This window comes from Oncorhynchus mykiss, chromosome 22 (assembly GCF_013265735.2).
Source record: "Oncorhynchus mykiss isolate Arlee chromosome 22, USDA_OmykA_1.1, whole genome shotgun sequence".
Taxonomy (NCBI): domain Eukaryota; kingdom Metazoa; phylum Chordata; class Actinopteri; order Salmoniformes; family Salmonidae; genus Oncorhynchus; species Oncorhynchus mykiss.
The window spans coordinates 42,921,625-42,947,507 of NC_048586.1; the positions used below are offsets into that span (position 1 = coordinate 42,921,625).

General features: G+C 43.6%; 1 protein-coding gene across 2 annotated transcripts in view; it reads left to right on the top strand.

Moving 5' to 3' along the window:
• The window catches only part of LOC110501901 (glypican-6), a 153,284-nt gene that overhangs the window by 36,914 nt on the left and 90,487 nt on the right, over nucleotides 1-25,883 (top strand). For both annotated transcript variants that reach the window (XM_036959353.1, XM_036959354.1), the window contains exon 3: nucleotides 20,177-20,568. In XM_036959353.1, coding sequence (XP_036815248.1) covers nucleotides 20,177-20,568 — 392 coding nt within the window. The remainder of the gene's footprint in view (nucleotides 1-20,176; nucleotides 20,569-25,883) is intronic.

The following is a 25,883-nucleotide window of genomic DNA, read 5'->3' on the forward strand; positions in this document are numbered from 1 at the left end:
TCCCACTCACATAGAGTAAGTGTTCATGTATTTCTTACAGTCTGTGTGGAGTGGGGCCCATGATCTTTACTGTAGCTGACAAAGCAACCTACGCATATCTTGACAACATTGCCTACGTGTCACTTCCACCACAGTGAGAGGACACTGTCGCTATCCTCTGCCAAGCTGTTCCAGGCAGAGGTATCCCGCATCACACCAAAAAGATCTAGACTACTCTGTCAGTGAGCCCAGCTGTAACACAAGACCTACAAGAGAGAATAGAGGCCATCATCTCAACTATCCATGTCACCAACATGGCTCCTATTAGTGGGATTTATTAGGATTTTCCTCGGTTCTGGTGGATCATTTATGCATGCGTACCACGTAGCATAATTTTCAGTGACTTGGCTCCAATCCATATCCCAGGACCCTGGGAAACAGTACTGTTGTGCTCGGAGAAATTAGAGAAAGAACAGGCCTGCAGATTTCTCTCCCGTTAAGCTCATTAAATGCTAAGGTGGGGGTCTTAATTACTAATCAATGTCCTAGCTCTCCGCTGACCACTAACACCATGGTGCTGCCGATCTACACAGAATATTAATGTAGTGAGACCGGTACGATCGATTCCATCTAGAGCTGCGGACTCTTAAACAGCCCTATGCCTGTGGTGCAGTGCTTTTAGCTGAACATTTGGACATTTTCGTTTTTCACACATAGAGATGAATAGCGTCCATCCTCACCGCCTTTTCCTCTGACAGGTCTGTCTGCTCTGTGGTAATTATTTTTGCTCTGACAAAGGTCTGTCTGCTCTGTGGTAATTATTTTTGCTCTGACAAAGGTCTGTCTGCTCTGTGGTAATTATTTTTGCTCTGACAAAGGTCTGTCTGCTCTGTGGTAATTATTTTTGCTCTGACAAAGGTCTGTCTGCTCTGTGGTAATTATCTTTGCTCTGACAAAGGTCTGTCTGCTCTGTGGTAATTATCTTTGCTCTGACAAAGGTCTGTCTGCTCTGTGGTAATTATCTTTGCTCTGACAAAGGTCTGTCTGCTCTGTGGTAACCATCTTTGCTCTGACAAAGGTCTGTCTGCTCTGTGGTAACCATCTTTGCTCTGACAAAGGTCTGTCATCATGTGATCATGGCGTCAAGAGTTAGTGTTTATTCCAGTTGTGTTTCTCTTCCACACTAATAGGTCAATGTGATTTGAATTGGGCTTCTTAAAGACTAAGAGGCGTTTGTCTATCATATTACCGGCCTGAGATCATATTGGTTACCATTGCCCCTCATGCGGGTGAACACTATGCCACAACAATTATACCCACTCAAGGAGAAGAGGGGAAATATGAAACTGTTTAATTTTTCTTCAAATTTTTTTGTTGAACCAGTTGATTTGACAGGGCCCACTCCCACAGCCATCTCACCCAGCAGCGACACAACAGCAACCGCAGAGGAATAAACCCCAGGCGTGCCTGGTGTAAAAGGTCAGGCTGTCATGTTCTCCACAGTAACAGAGGTCCTCCTCTCAGACTCATTCCTGTCCCTCAGACAGCACCCTCCCTATTAGACTGATGGCAGGATCCTTTCCTCTCGGTAATGCCAGCCTCTGATTGACAGGTGGAATTAGGATGCTTTTCTCCAGAGAGCTCTCTCCCTCTCTCTCTCTGTCTTTTTCTCTGTCTCTGCCTCTGTCTGTCTGTCTCTCTCTCTCTCCCTCTCTCTCTGTCTTTTTCTCTCTCTGTCTCTGTCTCTCTCTGTCTCTCTCTCTCTCTATCTCTCTCTCTGTCTCCCTCTGTCTCTCTCTCTGTCTCTCTATCTCTCTCTCTGTCTCCCTCTGTCTCTCTCTCTGTCTCTCTCTCTGTCTCTCTCTCTGTCTCTCTCTCTGTACAAAATATATGGAGTACTGCACACACTGCAATTATTTAGGTTTAAAAATAAGCTCAACTGGACACCTTAATGATGCAGTGAATGACATTTGGCTAAAATAATTGAATATGTCATTGAACCAATTGCACTTTATGGCAGCGAGGTGTGGGGTCCACTTGCAAAACAAGATTTCACCCAATGGGACAAACACCCCGTTGACACCTTGCATGCAGAGTTCTGTAAGATTCCCTTATATGTCCAGAGGAAAACTACAAACAATGCATGCAGGGCAGAATTAGGCCAATATCCACTAATAAGCACTCAAAAAATAGCAATTACATTTAGGAAACATCTGAAATACAGTGACCCTCTCATATCATCACCAAGTCCTGCAATGCCAAGAGCTGAGCCAAGAAAAGAGTCCCCTCATCCAGCTGGTCCGGGGGCTGAGTTCACAAACCTGTTCTACAAACACAGTGAAGCCTCAGGACCAGAACATCTAATCAATCAGAATAAAACAAATTACAACACAGTCAAAACAAAACTACATTGCTTATTGGGAAGCACAAAGCAAAATGCAGTACTATCTGGGCCTAAATCGCAGAACCTGAGACAGAGCTGCATTTCCTGACAAAATGTCAAAAATTTAAAACAATTAGAGAGTGTAATTTCCCCAAATTTGAAACCCTCATTCAAAGACCTCTCTGATGAGAGTAGGCTACCCGTCCTTTTGGGGGAGGATGCAGAGAGCTGTGGGTTGGCAGCAAACTACATTGCTGCCTGCCATAAGATGTTAGGGACAGTGTCTAACATACCAATCAACCTGCACATGTCCTCTACTGTATACTTATTGTTATTGTTTAATGTATGGTTATTTTTGGCTATTTTTGGCTATTGTTATTACTATTGTCCCATTTACAATTTTGATTCTTATTATCTTATTATTTTAAATATCCAAAGTAAGCTTTGGCAATATGTACATTGTTATGTCATGCCAATAAAGCACATTGAATTGAGAGACTGATAGAGAGAGAGAGAGAGAGAGAGACTGAGAGAGAGAGAGAGACTGATAGAGAGAAAGAGAGACTGATAGAGAGAGAGAGAGAGAGAGAGACTGATAGAGAGAGAGCGAGAGAGAGACTGATAGAGAGAGAGAAAGAGAGACTGATAGAGAGAGAGAGAGACTGATAGAGAGAGAGCGAGAGAGAGACTGATAGAGAGAGAGAAAGAGAGACTGATAGAGAGAGAGAGAGACTGATATAGACTGTGACAGAGATAGATACTGGGATAGAGAGAGAGACTGATAGAGAGAGAGAGAGAGACTGGGATAGAGAGAGAGAAAGAGAGACTAATAGAGAGAGAGAGACTGATAGAGACTGTGAGAGAGATAGATACTGGGATAGAGAGAGAAAGACTGATAGAGAGAGAGAGAGAGACAGACTGGGATAGAGAGAGAGAGACTGGGATGGAGAGAGACTGCGATGAAGTGAGAGAGAGACTGGGATGGAGAGAGAGATCAAAAGAGAAAGGCAGAAAGAGACTGAGTGATAGAGAGAGACTGAATTTATTTAACTAGGCAAGTCAGTTAAGAACAATATCTTAATTTCAATGACGGCCTAGGAACAGTGGGTTAACTGTTCAGGGGCAGAACGACAGATTTGTACCTTGTCAGCTCAGGGATTTGAACTTGCAACCTTCCGGTTACTAGTCCAATGATACCACCACTAGGCTACCCTGCCGCCCCAGTGATGATAGAGATAGACTGAATGATAGAGAGAGAGTGAATGATAGAGAGAGAGACTGAATAATAGAGAGGGGGCAGAACGACAGATTTGTACCTTGTCAGCTCAGGGATTTGAACTTGCAACCTTCCGGTTACTAGTCCAATGATACCACCACTAGGCTACCCTGCCGCCCCAGTGATGATAGAGATAGACTGAATGATAGAGAGAGAGACTGAATGATAGAGAGAGAGACTGAATGATAGAGAGAGAGACTGAATGATAGAGAGAGAGACTGAATGATAGATAGAGAGACTGAATGATAGAGAGAGAGAGACTGAATGATAGAGAGAGACTGAATGATAGAGACTGAATGATAGAGAGAGAGACTGAATGATAGAGAGAGAGACTGAATGATAGAGAGAGAGACTGAATAATAGAGAGAGAGACTGTGATAGATAGAGACTGAATGATAGAGAGAGAGTCTGTGAAAGATAGAGACAGAGAGAGCCTGTGATAGATAGACTGAATGATAGAGAGTCTGTGATAGATGGAGACAGAGAGAGATATAGACTGCGATAGATAGAGACTGAATGATAGAGAGAGAGTCTGTGATAGAGAGAGACTGTGATAGTTGGAGACTGAATGATAGAGAGAGAGACTGTGATAGTTAGAGACTGCATGGTAGAGAGAGAGACTGTGATAGATAGACTGAATGGTAGAGAGAGAGACTGGGATAGATAGAGACAGAGAGAGATAGCGACTGCGATAGATAGAGAGAGAGCCTGTGATAGAGACAGAGAGAGACTGTGATAGATAGAGACTGAATGAGATAGAGAGAGACTGTGATAGATAGATAGAGAGAGACTGTGATAGATAGAGACAGAGAGAGATAGAGACTGCGATAGATAGAGAGAGAGCCTGTGATAGATAGAGACAGAGAGAGACTGTGATAGATAGAGACTGAATGATATTGAGAGAGACTGTGATAGATAGACTGAATGATATAGAGAGAGACTGTGATAGATAGAGACAGATAGAGAGAGATACTGTGATAGATAGAGACTGAATGATATAGAGAGAGACTGTGATAGATAGAGACTGTGATAGATAGAGAGAGACTGTGATATAGAGAGAGAGAGAGATACTGTGATAGATAGAGACTGAATGAGATAGAGAGACTGTGATATATAGAGAGAGACTGTGATAGATAGACCGATCGAGAGAGAGACTGATAGATAGAGACTGAATGATATAGAGAGAGACTGTGATAAATAGAGACTGAATGATAGAGAGAGAGACTGTGATAGATAGAGACAGAGAGACAGTGATAGATAGAGACTGTGATAGATAGAGAGAGACTGTGATAGAGAGACTGAATGAGACTGATAGAGAGAGAGAGACTGTGATAGATAGATAGAGAGAGACTGTGATAGATAGACAGATAGAGAGAGAGACTGATAGATAGAGACTGAATGATATAGAGAGAGACTGTGATAAATAGAGACTGAATGATATAGAGAGAGACTGTGATAGATAGAGACAGAGAGACAGTGATAGATAGAGACTGTGATAGATAGAGAGAGACTGTGATAGAGAGACTGAATGAGATAGAGAGAGACTCTGATAGATAGATAGACAGAGAGAGACTGTGATAGAGAGAGAGAGACTGTGATAGATAGATAGAGAGAGACTGTGATAGATAGAGAGACAGAGAGAGAGAGAGACTGTGATAGATTGAGACAGAGAGAGAGATAGAGAAATACAGCAGTGTGCATCACAGCAGCAAGATGTGTGTCCAGTTACCATGAGAAAAGGGCAACCAGTGGAACACAAACACCACTGTAAATACAACCTATATTTATATTGTTATTTATTTTCACTTTCATACTTCAACTATTTGCACATTGTTACAACATTGCCAATAATACAACCGTGATACAACACAGTAGCCAATCATATAGCATTGTTACAACACGGTAGCCAATCATATAACATTGTTAATACATGGTAGTCAATCATATAACATTGTTACATGGTATCCAATAATATAACATTGTTAATACATGGTAGCCAATCATATAACATTGTTACAAGACGGTAGCCAATCATATAACATTGTTACAACACGGTAGCCAATCATATAACATTGTGTCATGTTTACTGATATATTTCCCCTTGTTTATTTCACTTTTGTTTATTGTTTATTCCAATTGCTTTGGCAATGTAAATGTTTCCCAATTCAATAAAGCCCTTTGAATTAAATTGAATTGAAATTGAGAGAGATACTGTGACAAGAGAGAGAGACTGGGTTGGAGAGAGAGAGAGACTGGGTTGGAGAGAGAGAGAGACTGGGATGGAGAGAGAGAGACTGGGATGGAGAGAGAGAGACTGGGATGGAGAGAGAGAGACTGGGATGGAGAGAGAGAGACTGGGATATGGAGAGACAGAGAGAGACTGGGATATGGAGAGACAGAGAGAGACTGGGATATGGACAGACAGAGAGACTGGGATATGGAGAGAGAGAGAGACTGGGATATGGACAGACATAGAGACTGGGATATGGAGAGAGAGAGAGACTGGGATATGGAGAGAGAGAGAGACTGGGATATGGAGAGACAGAGGACAGAGAGAGACTGGGATATGGAGAGACAGAGAGACTGGGATATGGAGAGACAGAGAGAGACTGGGATATGGAGAGAGAGAGACTGGGATGGAGAGAGAGAGAGACTGGGATGGAGAGAGAGAGAGACTGGGATGAGAGAGAGAGAGAGACTGGGATGAGAGAGAGAGAGACTGGGATGGAGAGAGAGAGAGACTGGGATGGAGAGAGAGAGAGACTGGGATGGAGAGAGAGAGACTGGGATGGAGAGAGAGACTGGGATGAAGAGAGAGAGAGAGAGACTGGGATGAAGAGAGAGAGAGAGAGACTGGGATGGAGAGAGAGAGAGACTGGGATGGAGAGAGAGACTGGGAAGGAGAGAGAGAGAAAATAGGTTTGAAAGCAAGAGGCTGGGATGGAGAGGGAGAGACTGGGATGGTGAGAGAGAGAAAATGGATTTGAAAGCAAGGGACTGGGATAGAGAGAGAGACTGGGATGGTGAGAGAGAGAAAATGGGTTTGAAAGCAAGAGACTGGGACAGAGAGAGGGAGAGACTGGGACGGAGAGAGGGAGAGACTGGGATAGAGAGAGGGAGAGACTGGGATAGAGAGAGGGAGAGACTGGGATAGAGAGAGGGAGAGACTGGGATAGAGAGAGAGAGAAAATGGGTTTGAAAGCAAGAGACTGGGATGGAGAGAGGGAGAGACTGGGATGGCAAGAGAGAGAAAATGGATTTGAAAGCAAGGGACTGGGACGGAGAGAGGGAGAGACTGGGATAGAGAGAGGGACTGGGATGGAGAGAGGGAGAGACTGGGATAGAGAGAGAGACTGGGACGGAGAGAGAGAGAGAGACTGGGATAGAGAGAGAGACTGGGACGGAGAGAGAGAGAGAGAGAGACTGGGATGGTGAGAGAGAGAAAATGGGTTTGAAAGCAAGAGACTGGGATGGAGAGGGAGAGACTGGGATGGAGAGGGAGAGACTGGGATAGAGAGAGAGACTGGGATAGAGAGAGAGACTGGGATAGAGAGAGAGACTGGGATAGAGAGAGAGACTGGGATAGAGAGAGAGACTGGGATAGAGAGAGAGACTGGGATAGAGAGAGAGATGCATCAACAGCAACCTTGGTAAAACCCTCAGCATTATCATTAACAGCAGACTCGTACATTTCCTCTGTGAAAACAATATACTGAGCAAATGTCAAATTGGCTTTTTAACAAATGACCGTACAGCAGACCACGTACTGTATTCACCCTGCACACCCTAATTGACAAACAAACAAACCAAAAAAAAGGCAAAGTCTTCTCATGCTTTGTTGATTTAAAAAAGCTTTAGACTCAATTTGGCACGAGGGTCTGCTATACAAATTGATGGAAAGTGGTGTTGTGGGAAAAACATAACAACATTATAAAATCCATGTACACAAACAACAAATGTGCGGTTAATATTGGCAAAAAACAGGGCCGTGGGGTGAGGCAGGTATGCCTCACCCTCTTCAATTTATATATCAACGAATTGGCGAGGGCACTAGAACAGTCTGCAGCAACCGGCCTCACCCTACTAGAATCCGAAGGCAAATGTCTACTGTTTACTGATGATCTGGTGTTTCTGTCTCCAACCAAGGAGGGCCTACAGCAGCACCTAAATCTTCTGCACAGATTCTACCAGACCTGGGCCCTGACAGTAAATCTCAGTAAGACAAAAATAATGGTGTTCCATAAAAGGTCCAGTTGCCAGGACCACAAATCCAAATTCCACCTAGACACCGTTGCCCTAGAGCACACAAAAAACTATACATACCTCGGCCTAAACATCAGCGCCATGTGTAACTTCCACAAGGCTGTGAACAATCTGAGAGACAAGGCAAGAAGGGCCTTCTATGCTGTCAAAAGGAACATAGAATTCGACATACCAATTAGGATCTGGCTAAAAATACTTGAATCGGTTATAGAACCCATTGCCCTTTATGGTCTTCAGGTCTGGGGTCCGCTCACCAACCAAGACTTCACAAAATGGGACAAACACCAAATTGAGACTTTAAAGGGAGAGCGACGCGGAGGGAGTGGGACGCGGAGGGAGTGCGACGCGGAGGGAGTGCGACGCGGAGGGAGTGGGACGCGGAGGGAGTGGGACGCGGAGGGAGTGGGAAGCGGAGGGAGTGGGACGCGGAGGGAGTGGGACGCGGAGGGAGTGGGACGCGGAGGGAGTGCGACGCGGAGGGAGTGCGACGCGGAGGGAGTGCGACGCGGAGGGAGTGCGACGCGGAGGGAGTGCGACGCGGAGGGAGTGCGACGCGGAGGGAGTGCGACGCGGAGGGAGTGCGACGCGGAGGGAGTGCGACGCGGAGGGAGTGCGACGCGGAGGGAGTGCGACGCGGAGGGAGAGACTGATAGAGAGAGAGGGACTGATAGAGAGAGGGGGACTGATATAGACAGAGGGGGACAGAGAGAGACAGAGAGACAGAGAGAGAGACTGATAGAAAGAGAGAGAGAGAGACTGATAGAGAGAGAGAGAGAGAGAGAGACTGATAGAAAGAGAGAGAGAGAGAGAGAGAGAGAGAGACTGATAGAAAGAGAGAGAGAGAGAGACTGATAGAAAGAGAGAGAGAGAGAGAGAGAGAGAGAGAGAGAGAGAGAGAGACTTTTGACTTTTGGTCTTTCTTTATTGAAACATTCTCAATTCATTTAAAACTCACCCCCCCCCCCTCCCCTAAAATAAAAAATAAAAATATATCCTCTACCACATGATACAAATCACCATACACAAAAACCCTCTCCTACAACCGTATATCCAAAACATCTTCCCCAGCAATACAGACAGCCCCCCCCAACACACCATATCTCCTCAAACATCTCCACACATTTGATCATTTTATAGAACTCAAACTCAACCCTAAGGCGCGCAGAGACCATCCCATTAAACAGTAGTAAAGGGTCTGTTATACCCCCACCTTTAACCCTGTTCCTCCTTGTTAGCCAAATAGCTAACTTTGCCTGAGCAAACAGAAAATTCAACAGAACACATTTTTCTTTCTCCTTACTCGAATACCTGTATCCCATTATAAACATCCCAACAGCAAAAACCACCCCCAACCTGTCACACAGACATTCCAACAGAGACATTAATGGCATTAACCTGGTGCACACAGAAAACACATGAATTACAGTTTCTTTCATTTGACAGAAAGGACACCCCTGCCCAATTCCCGGATCAACCCGTGCCAACCAGCTGTTAGTGGCCAGGGCTCCATGAAGAACCCTCCACTGGAGGTCCCCTGACCTCTTTGCTCCTCCCACACCCACTGCCCAGGCTCCACACCCCCTTCTCGTGTGGGCCTTAGCAGCTGCCAGGCCCTCAGCACCGCAAAAAAAGAGAGTAAAACTCTGAGAGACCTGCTGTACTCAGCCTCTCCAGCTTCATGAGGAACAGCTGCCGATCCAACCCTAATCCGCCAGCTCTCCTCAGCAGCGCGCATGCTGGTTCCCTCCAGCCAACATCAGTGTGGTACAGCAGTCTCTGCACCGCCTTTAGTCGGAAAGCAGCCATCCTGCTCTCCAGTTCCACCAGGCCCTGTCCTCCTTCGTGGACGGTCATGTACAAAACTGCTGCCTTCAGCCAGTGATGTCCCGACCAAAAGAAGTCCACCAGCTTGCGTTGCAGGTCTGCAAGCAGACCGGCGGGGGGGTTGAGGACAGCCAGTTTATGCCACAAGGAAGATGCCACCAGGTTGTTGATTATCAGCACCCTCCCTCTATATGACACTTGGGACAGGAGCCACCTCCACCTGGCCAGTCTTGACACCACTGCCTGTGACAGCCCCTCCCAGTTCTTGCTGACCCACCTCTCCGAGCCCAGGTACACCCCCAACACTTTAAGCCCTTCACAACCCCACTGCAAACCCCCTGGAAGCAGAGGAGGAACCCTATCCCCTCATGCCCCACATAACAGAGCTTTGCTCTTTCCCCAGTTTACCTTAGCTGATGAAGCTCCCTCGTACACCTTCAGACTGGTCTCTAGTTCCTGCATATCTTGCCCATCCCTGACCATCACATAAACATCATCTGCATATGCTGAGACTGCTATTCCTGTCACCACATCCATGCCTGTCCAACACACTCCCCGCAGTCTCCTGCGTAGCAGTCCTAAAAAAGGCTCAATGGCTAGTGTGTACAGCTGCCCAGATAGAGGGCATCCTTGTCTAATGCCCCGTCTCACCCAGACTGGCCTACTGAGCCCCCCTCCCACCTTAACCATACATGACGCCCCAGCATACAACAGCTTCACACAGGTCACAAAACTCTTCCCAAAACCCAAACACAGACATCACATTAAACAGATACTCATGATCCACTCTATCAAAAGCCTTCTCTTGATCTAAAGAGACCAGTCCAAAGTTCACATTAGAACCTCTCGACAAGTTCAACATGTCCCTAATCAAGAACAAGTTGTCCGTGATTGAGCGTCCCGGTACACAATATGTCTGGTCCTTGTGTATTATAGAGTCCAGATGGGACTTCAGTCTGTTAGAGAGGACCTTGGCAAAAATCTTGTAATCCGCACAGAGTAATGCCACAGGCCTCCAGTTCTTAAGTTCACACAAGTCCCCTTTTTTAGGAAGGAGAGTCAGAGCCGCCCGACGGCAGCTCATCGGCAACTCTCCTACCCCGACGCATTCACGCAACACGCGAAAGAAATCCTGTCCAATTGTTCCCCAGAATTTTTTGTAAAATTCCACTGGAAGTCCATCGACCCCAGGTGCACGACCGGGGGACATCTGGGTTACTGCCTCTGCCAGTTCATGTGACAACAGAGGAATGTCCATTTCATCCCTCTGTGCCCGAGAGAGCTTAGGGAGTCCTGCGAACAAGACCTGAGCACACATAGGATCACACATTTCTGCCCTATACAATTCAGTATAAAACTCCACAGTCCGCTCCCGCATCTCCCCCACCACAGAGGTCACCCGCCCATCAGATAGCCGTAGACAATGCATACCCTTGGCTTCACTGCTCTGTCTTTCCAAACCAAAGAAGAAGGAGCTGGGGGCATCCATCTCCTTGAGCATGGAGAACCTAGCTCTTACAGGTGCTCCCTTTGCTTTAACCTGGAAAAAACTGCCCAGGTCCCTACGTAATTCGGCTAAGTTAGCCTGGAGGCCTACATTGCCTTGCCCCACCATCTCTACCTCCATCTCACTAATACACCGCTCTAGTTCCCCCAATACTCTCCTAGCCTCTGAGGATGAGAGGGCAGTATACTGTTGACAGAAAAGCCGAATTTGCACTTTCCCCACATCCCACCATTGACTCAGAAACTCATACTCCTCTCTTCGCTGCCCCCATCTTTCCCAAAAAGTCTGGAAACCTGAGCAAAAAGTGGCATCTTGTAAGAGCTTTACATTGAACTTCCAATAAGATGCCTGCCGGGGCCCTGGTGAAATAGACAGCCGAGCCATGGTTATGTGGTGATCCGAAAACCCCACTGGGAGAATGGTAGCACCCAGCAGCCTATTGCTCTGATTCCTGGACATGTAAAAACGATCAAGTCGAGCTGCACTCACCCTAGCCCCAAAAACCTTCACCCACGTATACTGTCTTGTGTTTGGATGTTTAGTTCTCCAAACATCCACTAGGTCAAACTGATTAAAGATATCCCTTAACACTCCCACTGACACTGAATGAGGCTCTTCCCCATTTCTGTCTTTTGTAAAATCCATTGTACAGTTCCAGTCACCTCCAATCACCAGCGTCTCCTCAGGCGCTACTTGTGAGAGTTCCTGTCTAAGACTCCCAAATAGAACCCCTCTTTCTCTCCCTGTGTTAGGCGCATACACATTTATAAAGACAAAACACATGTTGTTCATTTCTGCTTTAACAACAAGCAACCTACCCCTACACACCTCCTTTGAGGAGCACATTTTTACAGCCAGACCCGGTGCAAAAAGGACTGCCACCCCTGCACTAAGATTTGTCCCATGGCTCAACACACTTGCCCCTTTCCACCAGAGCCCCCAATCAACTTCATTCACCACATCACTATGCGTCTCCTGCAGAAACAACACCTGTATTTTTTTTTGTTTTACATATTCACCCAACACACTCCTCTTTCCCGCATCTCTGGCGCCATTTATATTGAGCGAGCCTACCCGAAGAGTCTCCATAAGACGTGGGAGAAAAGGCAGCAGAGAAATAGACCAATAGCAAAGCTCAAAAAGCCCCAGTGTCAGTAAGAAATTAAACATTTAAACAGTGTCTGAAGGTAAACCTTTACGCACTGTTGTGACCCACTTCCTCAACCTAAACCGTTTCCTGGGTGAGAGGACACCATGCCCCTCATTTCTCATAGCATGTTGTACTGATCTTACAAACTTTCTAGGATCAGGAAAAAAAGCCTCAAGATTAACTTTTTTCCCCTTAGTCTCATTCAGGAACCTTGTCAGTTCTCTCAACGTGTACTTAGACCCCTCTGGTTGACTGGCTGTCAGCTCCGGGCCAATTGAAGAGGAGTCTGAAAAAAATAACTCCTCTTCCTCAGACTCACTTTCCTCCTCTTCTCCATAGCATGACTCGGCCCAGCATTATCTGCACCACCCTCCATAGCATGACTCGGCCCAGCATCATCTGCACCACCCTCCATAGCATGTCTAGGCCCAGCCTCAGCTACCCCACCATCTCTAGCCTGACTAGACCCAGCCTCTGCTTCTCCACCATCTCTAGCCTGACTAGACCCAGCCTCCACTACCCTACCATCTCTAGCCTGACTAGGCCCAGCCTCATCTACACCACCATCTCTAGACTGACTATGCCCAGCCTCTGCTATCTGCATCTCCTTACCCCCTGCATTTTGACCTCGATTTCCCCCACTTGCGCTTGTACCCTCACCTTGTCTATGGCCTTTATGTGGGCACGCAAAACTCTTGTGCCCCAAATCCCCACATTCAAAACACCGTAGACTATCTGTGCTGGCAAAACCGGCATAGAGCCCCTCCCCATGCCCCACTTTAAAATGCACATTTAGCTGTTGCTCATTATTGTTCAGAAACATAAACACTTGCCTCCTGAACGAAACAACGTGTCTCACACCTGCCCGTCTGTAAAAAACTAACATGTAAATAAAATAATCAAGAAAGTTAGTTAGGATAGAGCTTTCCACACCAAACACTCAAACTCCAAAAACTCCCAGCATGCAGAGAGAGAGAGAGAGAGAGAGAGAGAGAGAGAGAGAGAGAGAGAGAGAGAGAGAGAGAGAGAGAGAGAGAGAGAGAGAGAGAGAGAGAGAGAGAGAGAGAGAGAGAGAGAGAGAGAGAGAGAGAGAGAGAGAGAGAGAGAGAGAGAGAGAGAGAGCTCTTCTGTTGACTGGCTTTGTTCCTGCAGGATAGCCCCCAGGGTAGAATAGGTGGAGATAAGATGGTGTGTGTGCTATGCTCAGAAATAACTGGCAATGTTATTTTTATTAAGTGATAAAACTCAATGGGGAACTTTGTGGATACAGTACTCTTGAATGACTTTCTTGTATGAACGAGTGTAGCTTTTTTTATCTATGGATGAGGTGTGGATTTAGGGGTTTTATCACATGATAGAAACCTGCCCAAAACGTTATTATATACCCAGCTGTTAGCTAACTCTGACGATAATTTATGGATCTATTCAATTCAAGCATTATTTGAAAAGCATGATCCTTTGATAATTTTTGTGGTGTGATCTATTGTTCCATCCTGCTGTGAGTGGACGTCATGAGGTTCACTCAAAGAGACCCGCTTTGTGAATTCTGCATGCTCAAACTCTGATGCTCCATGCTGCCAACTGATGGTCATGTAAGATCAATGTTGAGGGGCTGTATATCTTTAACGTCGAGGCTGTTATAAATGACCTGCCGTATGGTGATTAATGACATTTTTGAAATAGTCTCCTGTTATCAAGGTATGTTGCCTGAATTATGTAACGTCCACATTTTGACTGTCAGTTTAAACGCTTGTGACTCTGCGTATTTGCTTGAAGGCAAATAGTCTCTCACGGCAGAAACATCAGAACATTCTGGGTTGCATTTAGGATCAACAATGTCACTCGGTGAATGCTGCAACTCAAGTGTAGTTTCGAAGAGTGGGGATATTTTTTATTTGTTGTTTCTTTTTGTGCAGAAGGCTTTAGATCACTGGGAATCTCTGTGATTTTGATTTGTCCCGTAGCTTTCATGAATCACAATTACACGGCTGCTGTGTTGTTTTACAAAGCCCTGTAGTGAGAGTTACTGCTGGTCATGTCTCGGGGGGAAGTGGCTGTAATTAACTATAGCCCCGCAGGGCCTAGCTCTACACTGTGGCCCTGAACAATGTCCCAAAGCAGCTCACTGTCATCGCTATGCACATCTGCTGCTGAAGGGTAGATGGTGGAACCAATTTTCTTCAAAATAAAGATCGAGACACTTGAGCGTCTCTAAAATAAATCTTAGTTTCCAAAGAGTTGTGAAAAGCATGTTTTTGCCTGTTCTCTCTGTGTATATTCTCTTATACAAATATTTAGATTTTGTTAGAACGGATTTGACGTTCTTCAGAATGCTTTGGCGAGAGACTGGCTGACCTCATAGTGACTCTACACTTGTCAAAGTGAGAATGGCTCTGTTTAGCCTGTGCTCTGTGTGAGGAGTAGGTGGCCATATTGAGCTTAATCTGCTGAAAGTAATGAACTCTGTGCCAGTTATAAGTCTGAACATTTCTGCCTCATTGTTCTCTCGGGGTCACAGCCTTTCATTTTGGGTAGATCTATTAATTACTGCTATGTAATTGAGGCCTTACGTGAGATCTACTCTGAATTTGCAGTTTCTGCCATACCCCTTAATACCAGATTTTGAAAAATATGATCCTATTCATGGATTTGCTGTAATTATACTAGTTTGTCTTTTTCACTAAATGTAAACTGTGTTGTGGTCACCCCATAATGTCTGTGCTCATTATTCCTCCTAATTGTACTGAAATAGAGCTTGGCATTGTATCAAATATTCAGACTATATTTAAAATGAATCCCACCTCAATTATGTTGATTTATATTTGATTAATAGCCGAGCTTATCTGGAAGGGAGAAGAATTGACTGCACTGATAATTCTTATCCTCAATTCAGTTTCAAAGCTGTCATTAATCAGAAAGGATGTCACTGGGTGCCATGGACTCTGATGTTGTATTAATGAAGCCAATTCTAATAAGCACAAGACAAGTAGTTTAAAACACAAATCTTTTTACTTAAATAATTCACTGAAGACAAAACTTTACTTTCAGGAAGTCGTTTGGAAGTTCTAAGGAAATGCTACTTAATTCAGGAAGTTGTTTGGAAGTTCTAAGGAAGTGCCACTTATTTCAGGAAGTGATAAACAAGTAAATATACTGAATTAAATGATGCCATTCTTTCTCATGATTATTTCTTGTGAACACGTCACACTGGTAAATGGTAAAGGTCTGGGAAGATAATTTGATGTAATTACGTCCCATGGGACACAAACATGTCACTGAAGTCTAACAGCAGTAACGTTAAAGAACTGGTAAAAAAACAGAAATAACAAAGGATTTGTTGAAAACGTGAAAACGTGAATTCAGACATGCCAATAACACTCCATAGTACAAACACCCATCTTTTCTGACATTTCAATCTGTCATGCCTCAGAGAAGTGTAAAGCAGTCAACCACCACACTCTTTCAGCATACTGCATTACTATTAGTATAACTAAAGCCCTTAATACACTTTTGGACCAAGATAACAGCTGTATGCCTCGTTAGTATTTTAGTATTACATTTTTATTTTTTTTATTTTTTTACAAGCATTTCGCTGCACCTGCTATTAACATCTGCAAATCTGTGTACGCAACCAATGAACTTTGATTTGATTTAGTACCGCTCATCTCTTTCCTCTCAGCGGGCTTTAGATGTGTTAAATACTGAGCCATGTTGAGTAGCAACAAACTGCTGGTAAATCTGAAGCAATCTATTTTAAGAGACAAGGGTGTAAATAATCAAGGATGTCTTCAGTTACAGACGGGCAGGTGTGAGAGCCCCGTGAATTGAATTGATAATAATGAAAAAGCAATGGTATCGATTTGATGCACCAAGAACATAGTACATGTAGTTGGATGAAGGGTGCACATGGAGTTGCAGGAGCTAGATATCTTCAGGTTGGGTCATTAATGACGGAAGACAGAAATAGAGAGCAACACAAGACAACTTGAGCATCTCTTAAATGCAGATGCATTGAATGAAGAGACAAGCACATCCTCCAGCAAGAGATACTGAAACAGATACGATTCAGCATTACAGGATTTCAGATCAGATTTCCCATAGAACTTTTCTCTCTGGTGTTTAGAGTCTCGCTAATGTGTTGCTCCTAATGTAATTTAATTTCACTAGCTTTGCAGAGCGCTAATGAACACTTAGAGCCATTACAGTTTGAACAAGGCCCTTTTGATTCTGGCCTGATAAGTGAGAGGAGAGCATCTCTGGGCTCCTGGCTGAACAGCATGTGACCCAGCATGAACTGCACCAAAGACTGCCCAGGGTATAACTTCCTATATCATACACTGTTATATTTAAGAAGATAAGAAAATCTTGATATTTTGCCTGTAATGGACATGTCTGCTATGATTAGTCTTAAACTGTTGCACCCTGTCTCCTAATTTGGAGAGAGTGGCATGAGCTCTATTCAAATTGAATCTGGTTCCTTGAGAGGCAAGGCTATCATCATCCATAGCAGATGGTGGGAAGACCTAATCACCTCATTCCTGTTACTGACCACCCATAGAGGCCATTCGGTAAACAATAAGCTGTGAGTAGGAAGTGAATAATAAGTGAGTGGGTCAAGCATTCCCTCTGTTCTTTATAGCGTCACTTGAATTTTTTGTTGTTGTAATATGTAATATGTGCTCCATGCGTTGTCATTCCCATTAACGTGCGTTGTCATTCCCATTAACGTGCGTTGGACAGTTTTTGGAGCATGGCAGGTGTCATTTAAACACATATAACGATTCACCTTCACTGCAATAACAGGCCTTATTGGTTTCTACCTTCACCACAAACACAGTTCTTATTGGTTTCTACCTTCACCACAAACACAGTTCTTATTGGTTTCTACCTTCACCACAAACACAGTTCTTATTGGTTTCTACCTTCACCACAAACACAGTTCTTATTGGTTTCTACCTTCACCACAAACACAGTCCTCTTGGGTTTCTACCTTCACCACAAACACAGTCCTTATTGGTTTCTACCTTCACCACAAACACAGTTCTTATTGGTTTCTACCTTCACCACAAACACGGTCCTTATGACTTTCTTAATTTTTCACAAAGTTGTTCTGGCATTCTAGTTGTTCTGGCATTCTAGTTGTTCTGGCATTCTAGTTGTTCTGGCATTCTAGTTGTTCTGGCATTCTAGTTGTTCTGGCATTCTGGTTGTTCTGGCATTCTAGTTGTTCTGGCATTCTGGTTGTTCTGGCATTCTAGTTGTTCTGGCATTCTAGTTGTTCTGGTTGTTATGTTTTTCTAGTTGTTCTGGCATTCTAGTGGTTCTGGTATACTAGTTGTTCTGGTATTCAAGTTGTTCTGGCATTCTAGTTGTTCTGGTTGTTCTGGTATTCTAGTTGTTCAGGTATTCTAGTTGTTCTGGTTGTTCTGGTATTCTAGTTGTTCAGCTATTCTGGTTGTTCGGGTATTCTAGTTGTTCTGGTATTCAGGTTGTTCTGGTATTCTAGTTGTTCTGGTATTCTGGTTTTTCTGAATATTCTAGTTGTTCTGGTTGTTCTGGTTCTGGTATTCTAGTTATTCTGGTTGTTCTGGTATTCTAGTTGTTCTGGTTATTCTGGTATTCTAGTTGTTGTGTTGTTCAGGCATTCTGGTTGTTCTGGTATTCTGGTTGTTCTGGTATTCTAGTTATTCTGGTTGTTCTGGTATTCTAGTTCTGGCTGTTCTGGTATTCTGGTTGTTCTGGTATTCTAGTTGTTCTGGCATTCTAGTTGTTCTGGCATTCAAGTTCTTCTGGCTGTTCTGGTATTCTAGTTGTTCAGGTATTCGGGTTGTTCTGGTATTCTAGTTGTTCTAGTATTGTAGTTGTTCTGGTTGTTCTGAATATTCTAGTTGTTCTGGTATTCTAGTTGTTCTGGTTGTTCTGGTATTCTAGTTGTTCTGGTTGTTCTGGTGTTCTGGTATTCTGGTTGTTCTGGTAGTTCTGGCATTCTAGTTGTTCTGGTATTCTAGTTGTTCTGGTTGTTCTGGTATTCTAGTTGTTCAGGTATTCTGGTTGTTCTGGTATTCTAGTTGTTCTGCTATTCAGGTTGTTCTGCTATTCTAGTTGTTCTAGTATTCTAGTTGTTCGGGTTGTTCTGGTTTCTGGTTGTTCTGAATATTCTAGTTGTTCTGTTATTCGGGTTTCTCTGGTATTCTAGTTGTTCTGGTTGTTCTGGTATTCTAGTTGTTCTGGTTGTTCTGGTATTCAGGTTGTTCTGGCATTCTAGTACTTCTGGTTGTTCTGGTTTTCTAGTTGTACAGGTATTCTAGTTGTTCTGGTATTCTAGTTGTTCAGGTATTCGGGTTGTTCTGGTATTCTAGTTGTTCTGGTATTCTAGTTGTTCAGGTTCTGGTATTCTGGTTGTTCTGGTATTCTGGTTGTTCTGGTATTATGGTTGCTCAGGTATTCTGGTTGTTCTGGTATTTGGGTTGTTCTGGTATTCTAGTTTTTCTGGTTGTTCTGTTATTCTGGATGTTCTGAATATTCTAGTTGTTCAAGTATTCTGGTTGTTCTGGTATTCTAGTTGTTCAGGCATTCTGGTTGTTCTGGTATTCTAGTCATTCTGGTAATCTGGTTGTTCAGATATTCTTGTTGTTCAGGTATTCTAGTCGTTCTGTTATTCTGGTTGTTCAGGTATTCTGGTTGTTCTGGTATTCTGGTTGTTCTGGTATTCTGGTTGTTCTGGTATTCTGGTTGTTCTGGTATTCTAGTTGTTCAGGCATTCTGGTTGTTCTGGTATTCTAGTCATTCTGGTAATCTGGTTGTTCAGATATTCTTGTTGTTCAGGTATTCTAGTCGTTCTGTTATTCTGGTTGTTCAGGTCTTCTGGTTGTTCTGGTATTCTGGTTGTTCTGGTATTCTAGTTGTTCTGGTATTCTAGTCGTTCTGTTATTCTGGTTGTTCTGGTATTCTAGTTGTTCTGGTATTCTAGTTGATCTGGTATTCAGGTTGTTCGGGTATTCTAGTTGTTCTGGTATTCAGGTTGTTCGGGTATTCTAGTTGTTCGGGTTGTTCTGGTATTCTGGTTGTTTTGAATATTCTAGTTGTTCAGGTGTTCTGGTTGTTCTGGTATTTCAGTTGTTCTGATATTCTTGATATCCACAGCAAATGCTATTCATTCCCAAAACCAAGCTATCTGGGAAAATACATTGTGTCTTTTCACCACTATAGAAATAGTTACAAGTAACTATAGCAATTTGAATGCAACAATCTTTTCATTTATCACATATCAATGGCTGTATTGAATGTATGAATATACAAACCTCTACTGCAAAGTCACACTGCCAACTCCACTGCATTTCTACAAATCAACGTGAGCATTCTTATTGCTGAAGCAGTATGTACAGTAGCAAGTCCAAGTATGCTTGAATAGGGCCAGCCTATAAAGAGTGACTGGCAGTATAGGATTACTAATCATTAACACTTCTGAAGTCTAGAGGAGAATATGAAGATGGGTAGTATTGGTGTGAATAAACACTCAGTGTTAACCTGAAAACGTCTGTCTGTTCTCCGTTTAATTTTAGCAACAGTGTAATGTAAAAACCTCATGGAAGGTTTCATCTATGAAAGACAAAACTGATGTACAGTGTCTTTACATTTTAAAGAATACAAATGTTGACTCAAGTCAATAGGCATCTCATTATAATTGCATGCCCATCTTAACAGCATCAGAGTGCTCGTATTTGAAGACAGATGTAGGCCTACATAGGCTATGATGAACAATATTTTAATTGTCTCCTTTTCCTCTTGACCCAGAGTTCTTCCTGGAGTTGTTGGAGAACACGGAGAAGTCTTTGAACGAGATGTTCGTGCGGACCTACGGAAAGCCGTACATGCAGAACTCGGAGGTGTTCCAGAACCTGTTTGCCGAGCTGAAACGCTACTACACGGGAGGCAACGTCAACCTGGAGGAGATGCTCAACGACTTCTGGTCGCGGCTGCTGGAGCGCATGTTCACGCTGCTCAACTCCCAGTACGTCATCACTGAGGACTATCTGGAGTGCATCAGTAAGTACACGGACCAGCTCAAGCCCTTTGGAGACGTACCCAAGAAGCTCAAGGCTCAGGTTACCAGGGCTTTCATCGTGGCACGCACTTTCGTCCAGGGCCTCTCGGTCGGTAGAGAGGTGGCCAGCAGGGTGTCCAAGGTAAGCCCTCGTCTCTGCCATTCATAAGCAAATTGGGTTTAGTTTGGGCTAATTTGCTGCTATTGTGCAGCAGGGGATGATGGTCATTTTAATAAGGAATATATACCACTTGCCCAATGGGAATTTCCTCCTGAAACCTTTCACCCAATTTGATCATGTAAAATTAATGTCAGAAATTTATATCAACAATTTCCCCAGAATTGAACAATTGACAGATTTTGTTGGATCCATCATTATCACATATCAATATTATATTTCAAAACCTCATAGATCATAAAACAGAGTATTTTGTTGGTGTTTGGGGCTGGATGGATTGTGCTGGTGTAGAGAGAAGTACAACATAATCTAACAGTGTATCCAACGCATTCTTAAACAAGCTGAAGGTCTCTGTTTTGCTTTTTGGGTTTTCTTTTCTCCCAGGAGATCCCCCACAGGCTGGTATTTCGATCATACACTCTTCTGACTGACTTACCACTGCCTTCCCACCACTACCATCTCTTTGTATGGGCCTATGGGCTGTTGGGTTAAGGCTCGGGGCTGCCTTTTCAAGGATTCTATAATGACCTCTGGTGGGGCCTCCCATTGTTCAGGAGGAATTCTCAAGCATGGGAAGACTATCTGGCTCCAAGCTATGGGAATATATATATATATTTTTTTGCTATGGATGTTTGTATCTCTATCACCCAATATTTTTAAAGTCTGTATACCGTCCCCATTAATCTTGCTGTGAGTATTCTGTTTGATGTAATGTTAATGCTGCTAGCTGCTTTTGCTGTATATCATTGCCTTGGGAGTGTGTACTTTCGATCGTATGCAAAGGAACATTTAAAGGCATAGCAAGAGATGTATGCTTGACATTGGCTCCACTCAACAACAGCTGTTTTCTAGATGTCTTGTTTTAAGTTAATATCAGTGGTGGGAGAATTACCCAATTGTCATACTTGAGTAAAAGTAGAGATACCTTAATAGAAAGTTACTCAAGTAAAAGTGAAAGTCACCCAGTAAAATACTACTTAAGTAAAAGTATTTGGTTTTAAATATACTTAAGTATCAAAAGTAGAAAAATGTAAGTAATTTAAAATGACGTATATTAAGCAAAGCAGACGGCACCATTTTCTTGTTTTTAAAATGTATGGATAGCCCAGGGGCACACTCCAACACTCAGACATTACTTACCAAGGATGCATTTGTGTTTAGTGAGTCTGCCAGAACAGAGGCAGTAGGGATGACCACGTGTTCTCTTGATAAATGAGTGAATTTCACAATTTTCCTGCCCCGCTAAGCATTCAAAGTGTAACGACCGCTAAGCATTCAAAGTGTAACAAGTACTTTTGGTTGTCAGGGAAAATTGTATGGAGTAAAAAGTACAATATTTTCTATAGGAATTTAGTAAAGTAAAGTATATGAATAGTAGAGTACAGATACGTCAAAAAATGACTTAAGTCGTACTTTAAAGTATTTTTACTGAAGTACTTTACACCACTGGTTGATATCAACATTAGAACACTGGCTAGACTTGTAGAACAAGTTTGCTTCCATAGCCTCGTGCTCACAAGCAATTTATCTGAATTGTATGTGTTTGTTTCCGTTATTGGTGTTAATAGTAATGTGTGTACACTGTTCTGTGTTGTCAGAGGAGAAGCCTGGACATCAAGGCTAGTAAACAGTTAAATATACTGTTTGGAAATGGCGTCCTTTTGCAACAGTTGCTGGCCAATGAGTTTATGTTCACCATAATTCACGATGGGGTGTGTATCATGCAGATTGTAGCGCAGCTATGAGTGGTCAAAGGCACAAGGAAACCCAAGGCAATAGGCTGCAAGGGGAGAATCACATGTATAACCCCCGAACATAGAACAAACTCAATCTTTCCACTGCTGGTCATTCATTACCGGCAAGCATGGTGAACTCCAGCCAGGGCTGCCTGATGAAACCCTCTTCATGAGGATGAGTTGTTACTGTCTGTGGTAGTGACACACGTCCTGGATTCCCTGGCAGCCGCCGTGTCCCCACCTCAACTCTGACATTACCCAGGGACCTGTGACACGGGTCATGTGGCGGGGCCACGGCCCTTTGATCCAAGGGGCCTCAACTCATCTGGAGAGATTGGGTGTAAGCATAATGGAATAGGACACCCCAGAGGAGGGGTGTGACATGTGACATCTATGCCTAGTGCTGCTAAGGGGCTTTATTGAGTTCCAGGAGCTGCTGCACTACCTCACATCACAGCAGTTTACAGTTTATGACTAAGACACTACTACACTGCCTATCTATATCCCAGGTCAGGTCAGTTTATCCATGGTCAATCAGAGCTTATCCATGGTCAATCAGAGCTTATCCATGGTCAATCAGAGTTTATCCATGGTCAATCAGCAATCAGATCTTATCCATGGTCAGTCAGAGTTTTATCCATGGTCAATCAGATCTTATCCATGGTCAATCAGATCTTATCCATGGTCAATCAGAGCTTATCCATGGTCAATCAGATCTTATCCATGGTCAATCAGAGCTTATCCATGGTCAGTCAGAGCTCATCCATGGTCAATCAGATCTTATCCATGGTCAATCAGAGCTCATCCATGGTCAATCAGAGCTTATCCATGGTCAGTCAGAGTTTTATCCATGGTCAATCAGATCTTATCCATGGTCAATCAGATCTTATCCATGGTCAATCAGAGCTTATCCATGGTCAATCAGAGCTCATCCATGGTCAATCAGATCTTATCCATGGTCAATCAGATCTTATCCATGGTCTGTCAGATCTTATCCATGGTCAGTCAGATCTTATCCATGGTCAGTCAGATCTTATCCATGGTCAGTCAGATCTTATCCATGGTCAATCAGATCTTATCCATGGTCAGTCAGAGCTTATCCATGGTCAGTCAGAGCTTATCCATGGTCAGTCAGAGCTTATCCATGGTCAGTCAGATCTTATCCATGGTCAGTCAGATCTTATCCATGGTCAGTCAGATCTTATCCATGGTCAGTCAGAGCTTATCCATGGTCAGTCAGAGCTTATCCATGGTCAGTCAGATCTTATCCATGGTCAGTCAGATCTTATCCATGGTCAGTCAGATCTTATCCATGGTCAATCAGAGTTTATCCATGGTCAATCAGATCTTATCCATGGTCAATCAGAGCTTATCCATGGTCCATCAGAGTTTGGCATTCAGTTACACTTATTACTGCATAAATACCAGCATGGACTAATGTTTTCCCATTTTCTAAACCTCTGAAATGAAAAAATATGCCCAGGGATATATCAAGGCTCCAACATTGTCATTATGGGCACACAGCGTATTTCTATTCTTCAGTTTTGGAAAGCCGTGATGTGGCTATTGATTGATTCTAATAATAGGACTCTCTTTTGATGAGCTCGAATCATTAGAATAATACATGCTCTGCAAACGCTGTAATGCACTCAAAGAAGCCAGCAGTCCAGGGAGATAGGGGGAGAGTCATGCAGACATTATGGCAACTTACTGAGTGCTGGTCTGCACCAAAGCCATTTGTGGAGGAAGAAAGCATTTGTCAGGTGTCAGTTCTGCAAATTGAAAAAGGAGGAAGCAACGCTATACCATATCTTACTGTACGGAAATGCACATTAAGGATTCTGTCAGTGGAGTATTTTAAAATAAAGTGCATCTCAGATTCAAATGAATGAAATTGGAATCTGAAAAAGACAAATAGTTTTAGTGTCAATGTGAAATGTATGAATTGTGTTTACCAACAGTTTCTATGCAAATGCAGAACAAAGCAATCAGAAATCTCACAAATATTGAAGGCACATATAGTGACGACAGATACCAGAGATTATAGTGACGACAGGTACCAGAGATTATAGTGACGACAGATATCAGAGATTATAGTGACGACAGGTACCAGAGATTATAGTGACGACAGGTACCAGAGATTATAGTGACGACAGGTACCAGAGATTATATTGACGACAGGAACCAGAGATTATAGTGACGACAGGTACCAGAGATTATCCCCTTGATAGCTTAAACTCGCTACTCGCAACATGTGAATTTGTGGGGGTGTCTGTGGGAACATGACATTGTGTGTGATCAGCATCAGGCTGTGTGTTAAATCAAGCCAATGACGAAGGAAGCTAGCAGTAGATGTTTGAGGCATATCAGTCCATCGGCGGTAGTGTATTATTTGATCTACTAGCCTGACTCTGTGGAGGCGGCTGATGATGCCTCCACCTCCTCTTTTCCTCAGCAATCCTCACTGGTGGGTTGGGAGAAGCAGGGGTCCAATCATATCAAACATGAAGACAGCTCAGAAGCCACTCAAAACACTGACTTCCAGCCGAGCTGCGGCTCTTCTCTCACCTCATGCGTGCAGTGTCTGGGTACTTTGGAAAGTTCAGACCAGTACCTGACAACTCCCTTTCTCCCCACTGGTACATCCCTACTCCTCCCTCTACCTTTGTTGGATTTGTTCTGAAATACACAAAGTAGTTTGAGCCCTGTGTAAAATTGTACTTTCATTTATTTTTTGAAATTCAGAACAAAGACTAGGTGTTTTCTTTTTATTTTAAAGATGTTGAGATTAATTGGAAAATACTCTCATGAAATGGGAATGTTTTTATGTTATCGATTTTTTTGCCAGAGTAACAAGAATCTCAGACACTTAATAAAATGCATAAAACATGTAGAAACACACACACAAACGAAAGCAAACTGAAGCACTGACAGAAATGATGGTCAGGGAATAGCTATTTCATAGAGGGCTGAGCTACAGAATAAGGTTAAGAAACTATTTAAGAACCTGTCTGTGTTTGAAAAAGAGATGAAGCCATTAGCCATTACCTTGGAGTCTGACTTTAAACAAAAGGGTGTGGATATTTGCATTATTGACTAAAACATTTCTGTTGCTGTATTGTTGCTGAGCTTCTGTTCAGCAACATAGATGTAAGAGCTGTATATGGAGCTAGATGGAGGACAGTGGAGCTAGGTGGAGGACAGTGGAGCTAGGTGGAGGACAGTGGAGCTAGATGGAGGACAGTGGAGCTAGATGGAGGACAGTGGCGCTAGATGGAGGACAGTGGAGCTAGGTGGAGGACAGTGGAGCTAGGTGGAGGACAGTGGAGCTAGGTGGAGGACAGTGGCGCTAGGTGGAGGACAGTGGAGCTAGGTGGAGGACAGTGGAGCTAGGTGGAGGACAGTGGAGCTAGATGGAGGACAGTGGAGCTAGATGGAGGACAGTGGAGCTAGATGGAGGACAGTGGAGCTAGATGGAGGACAGTGGAGCTAGGTGGAGGACAGTGGAGCTAGGTGGAGGACAGTGGAGCTAGGTGGAGGACA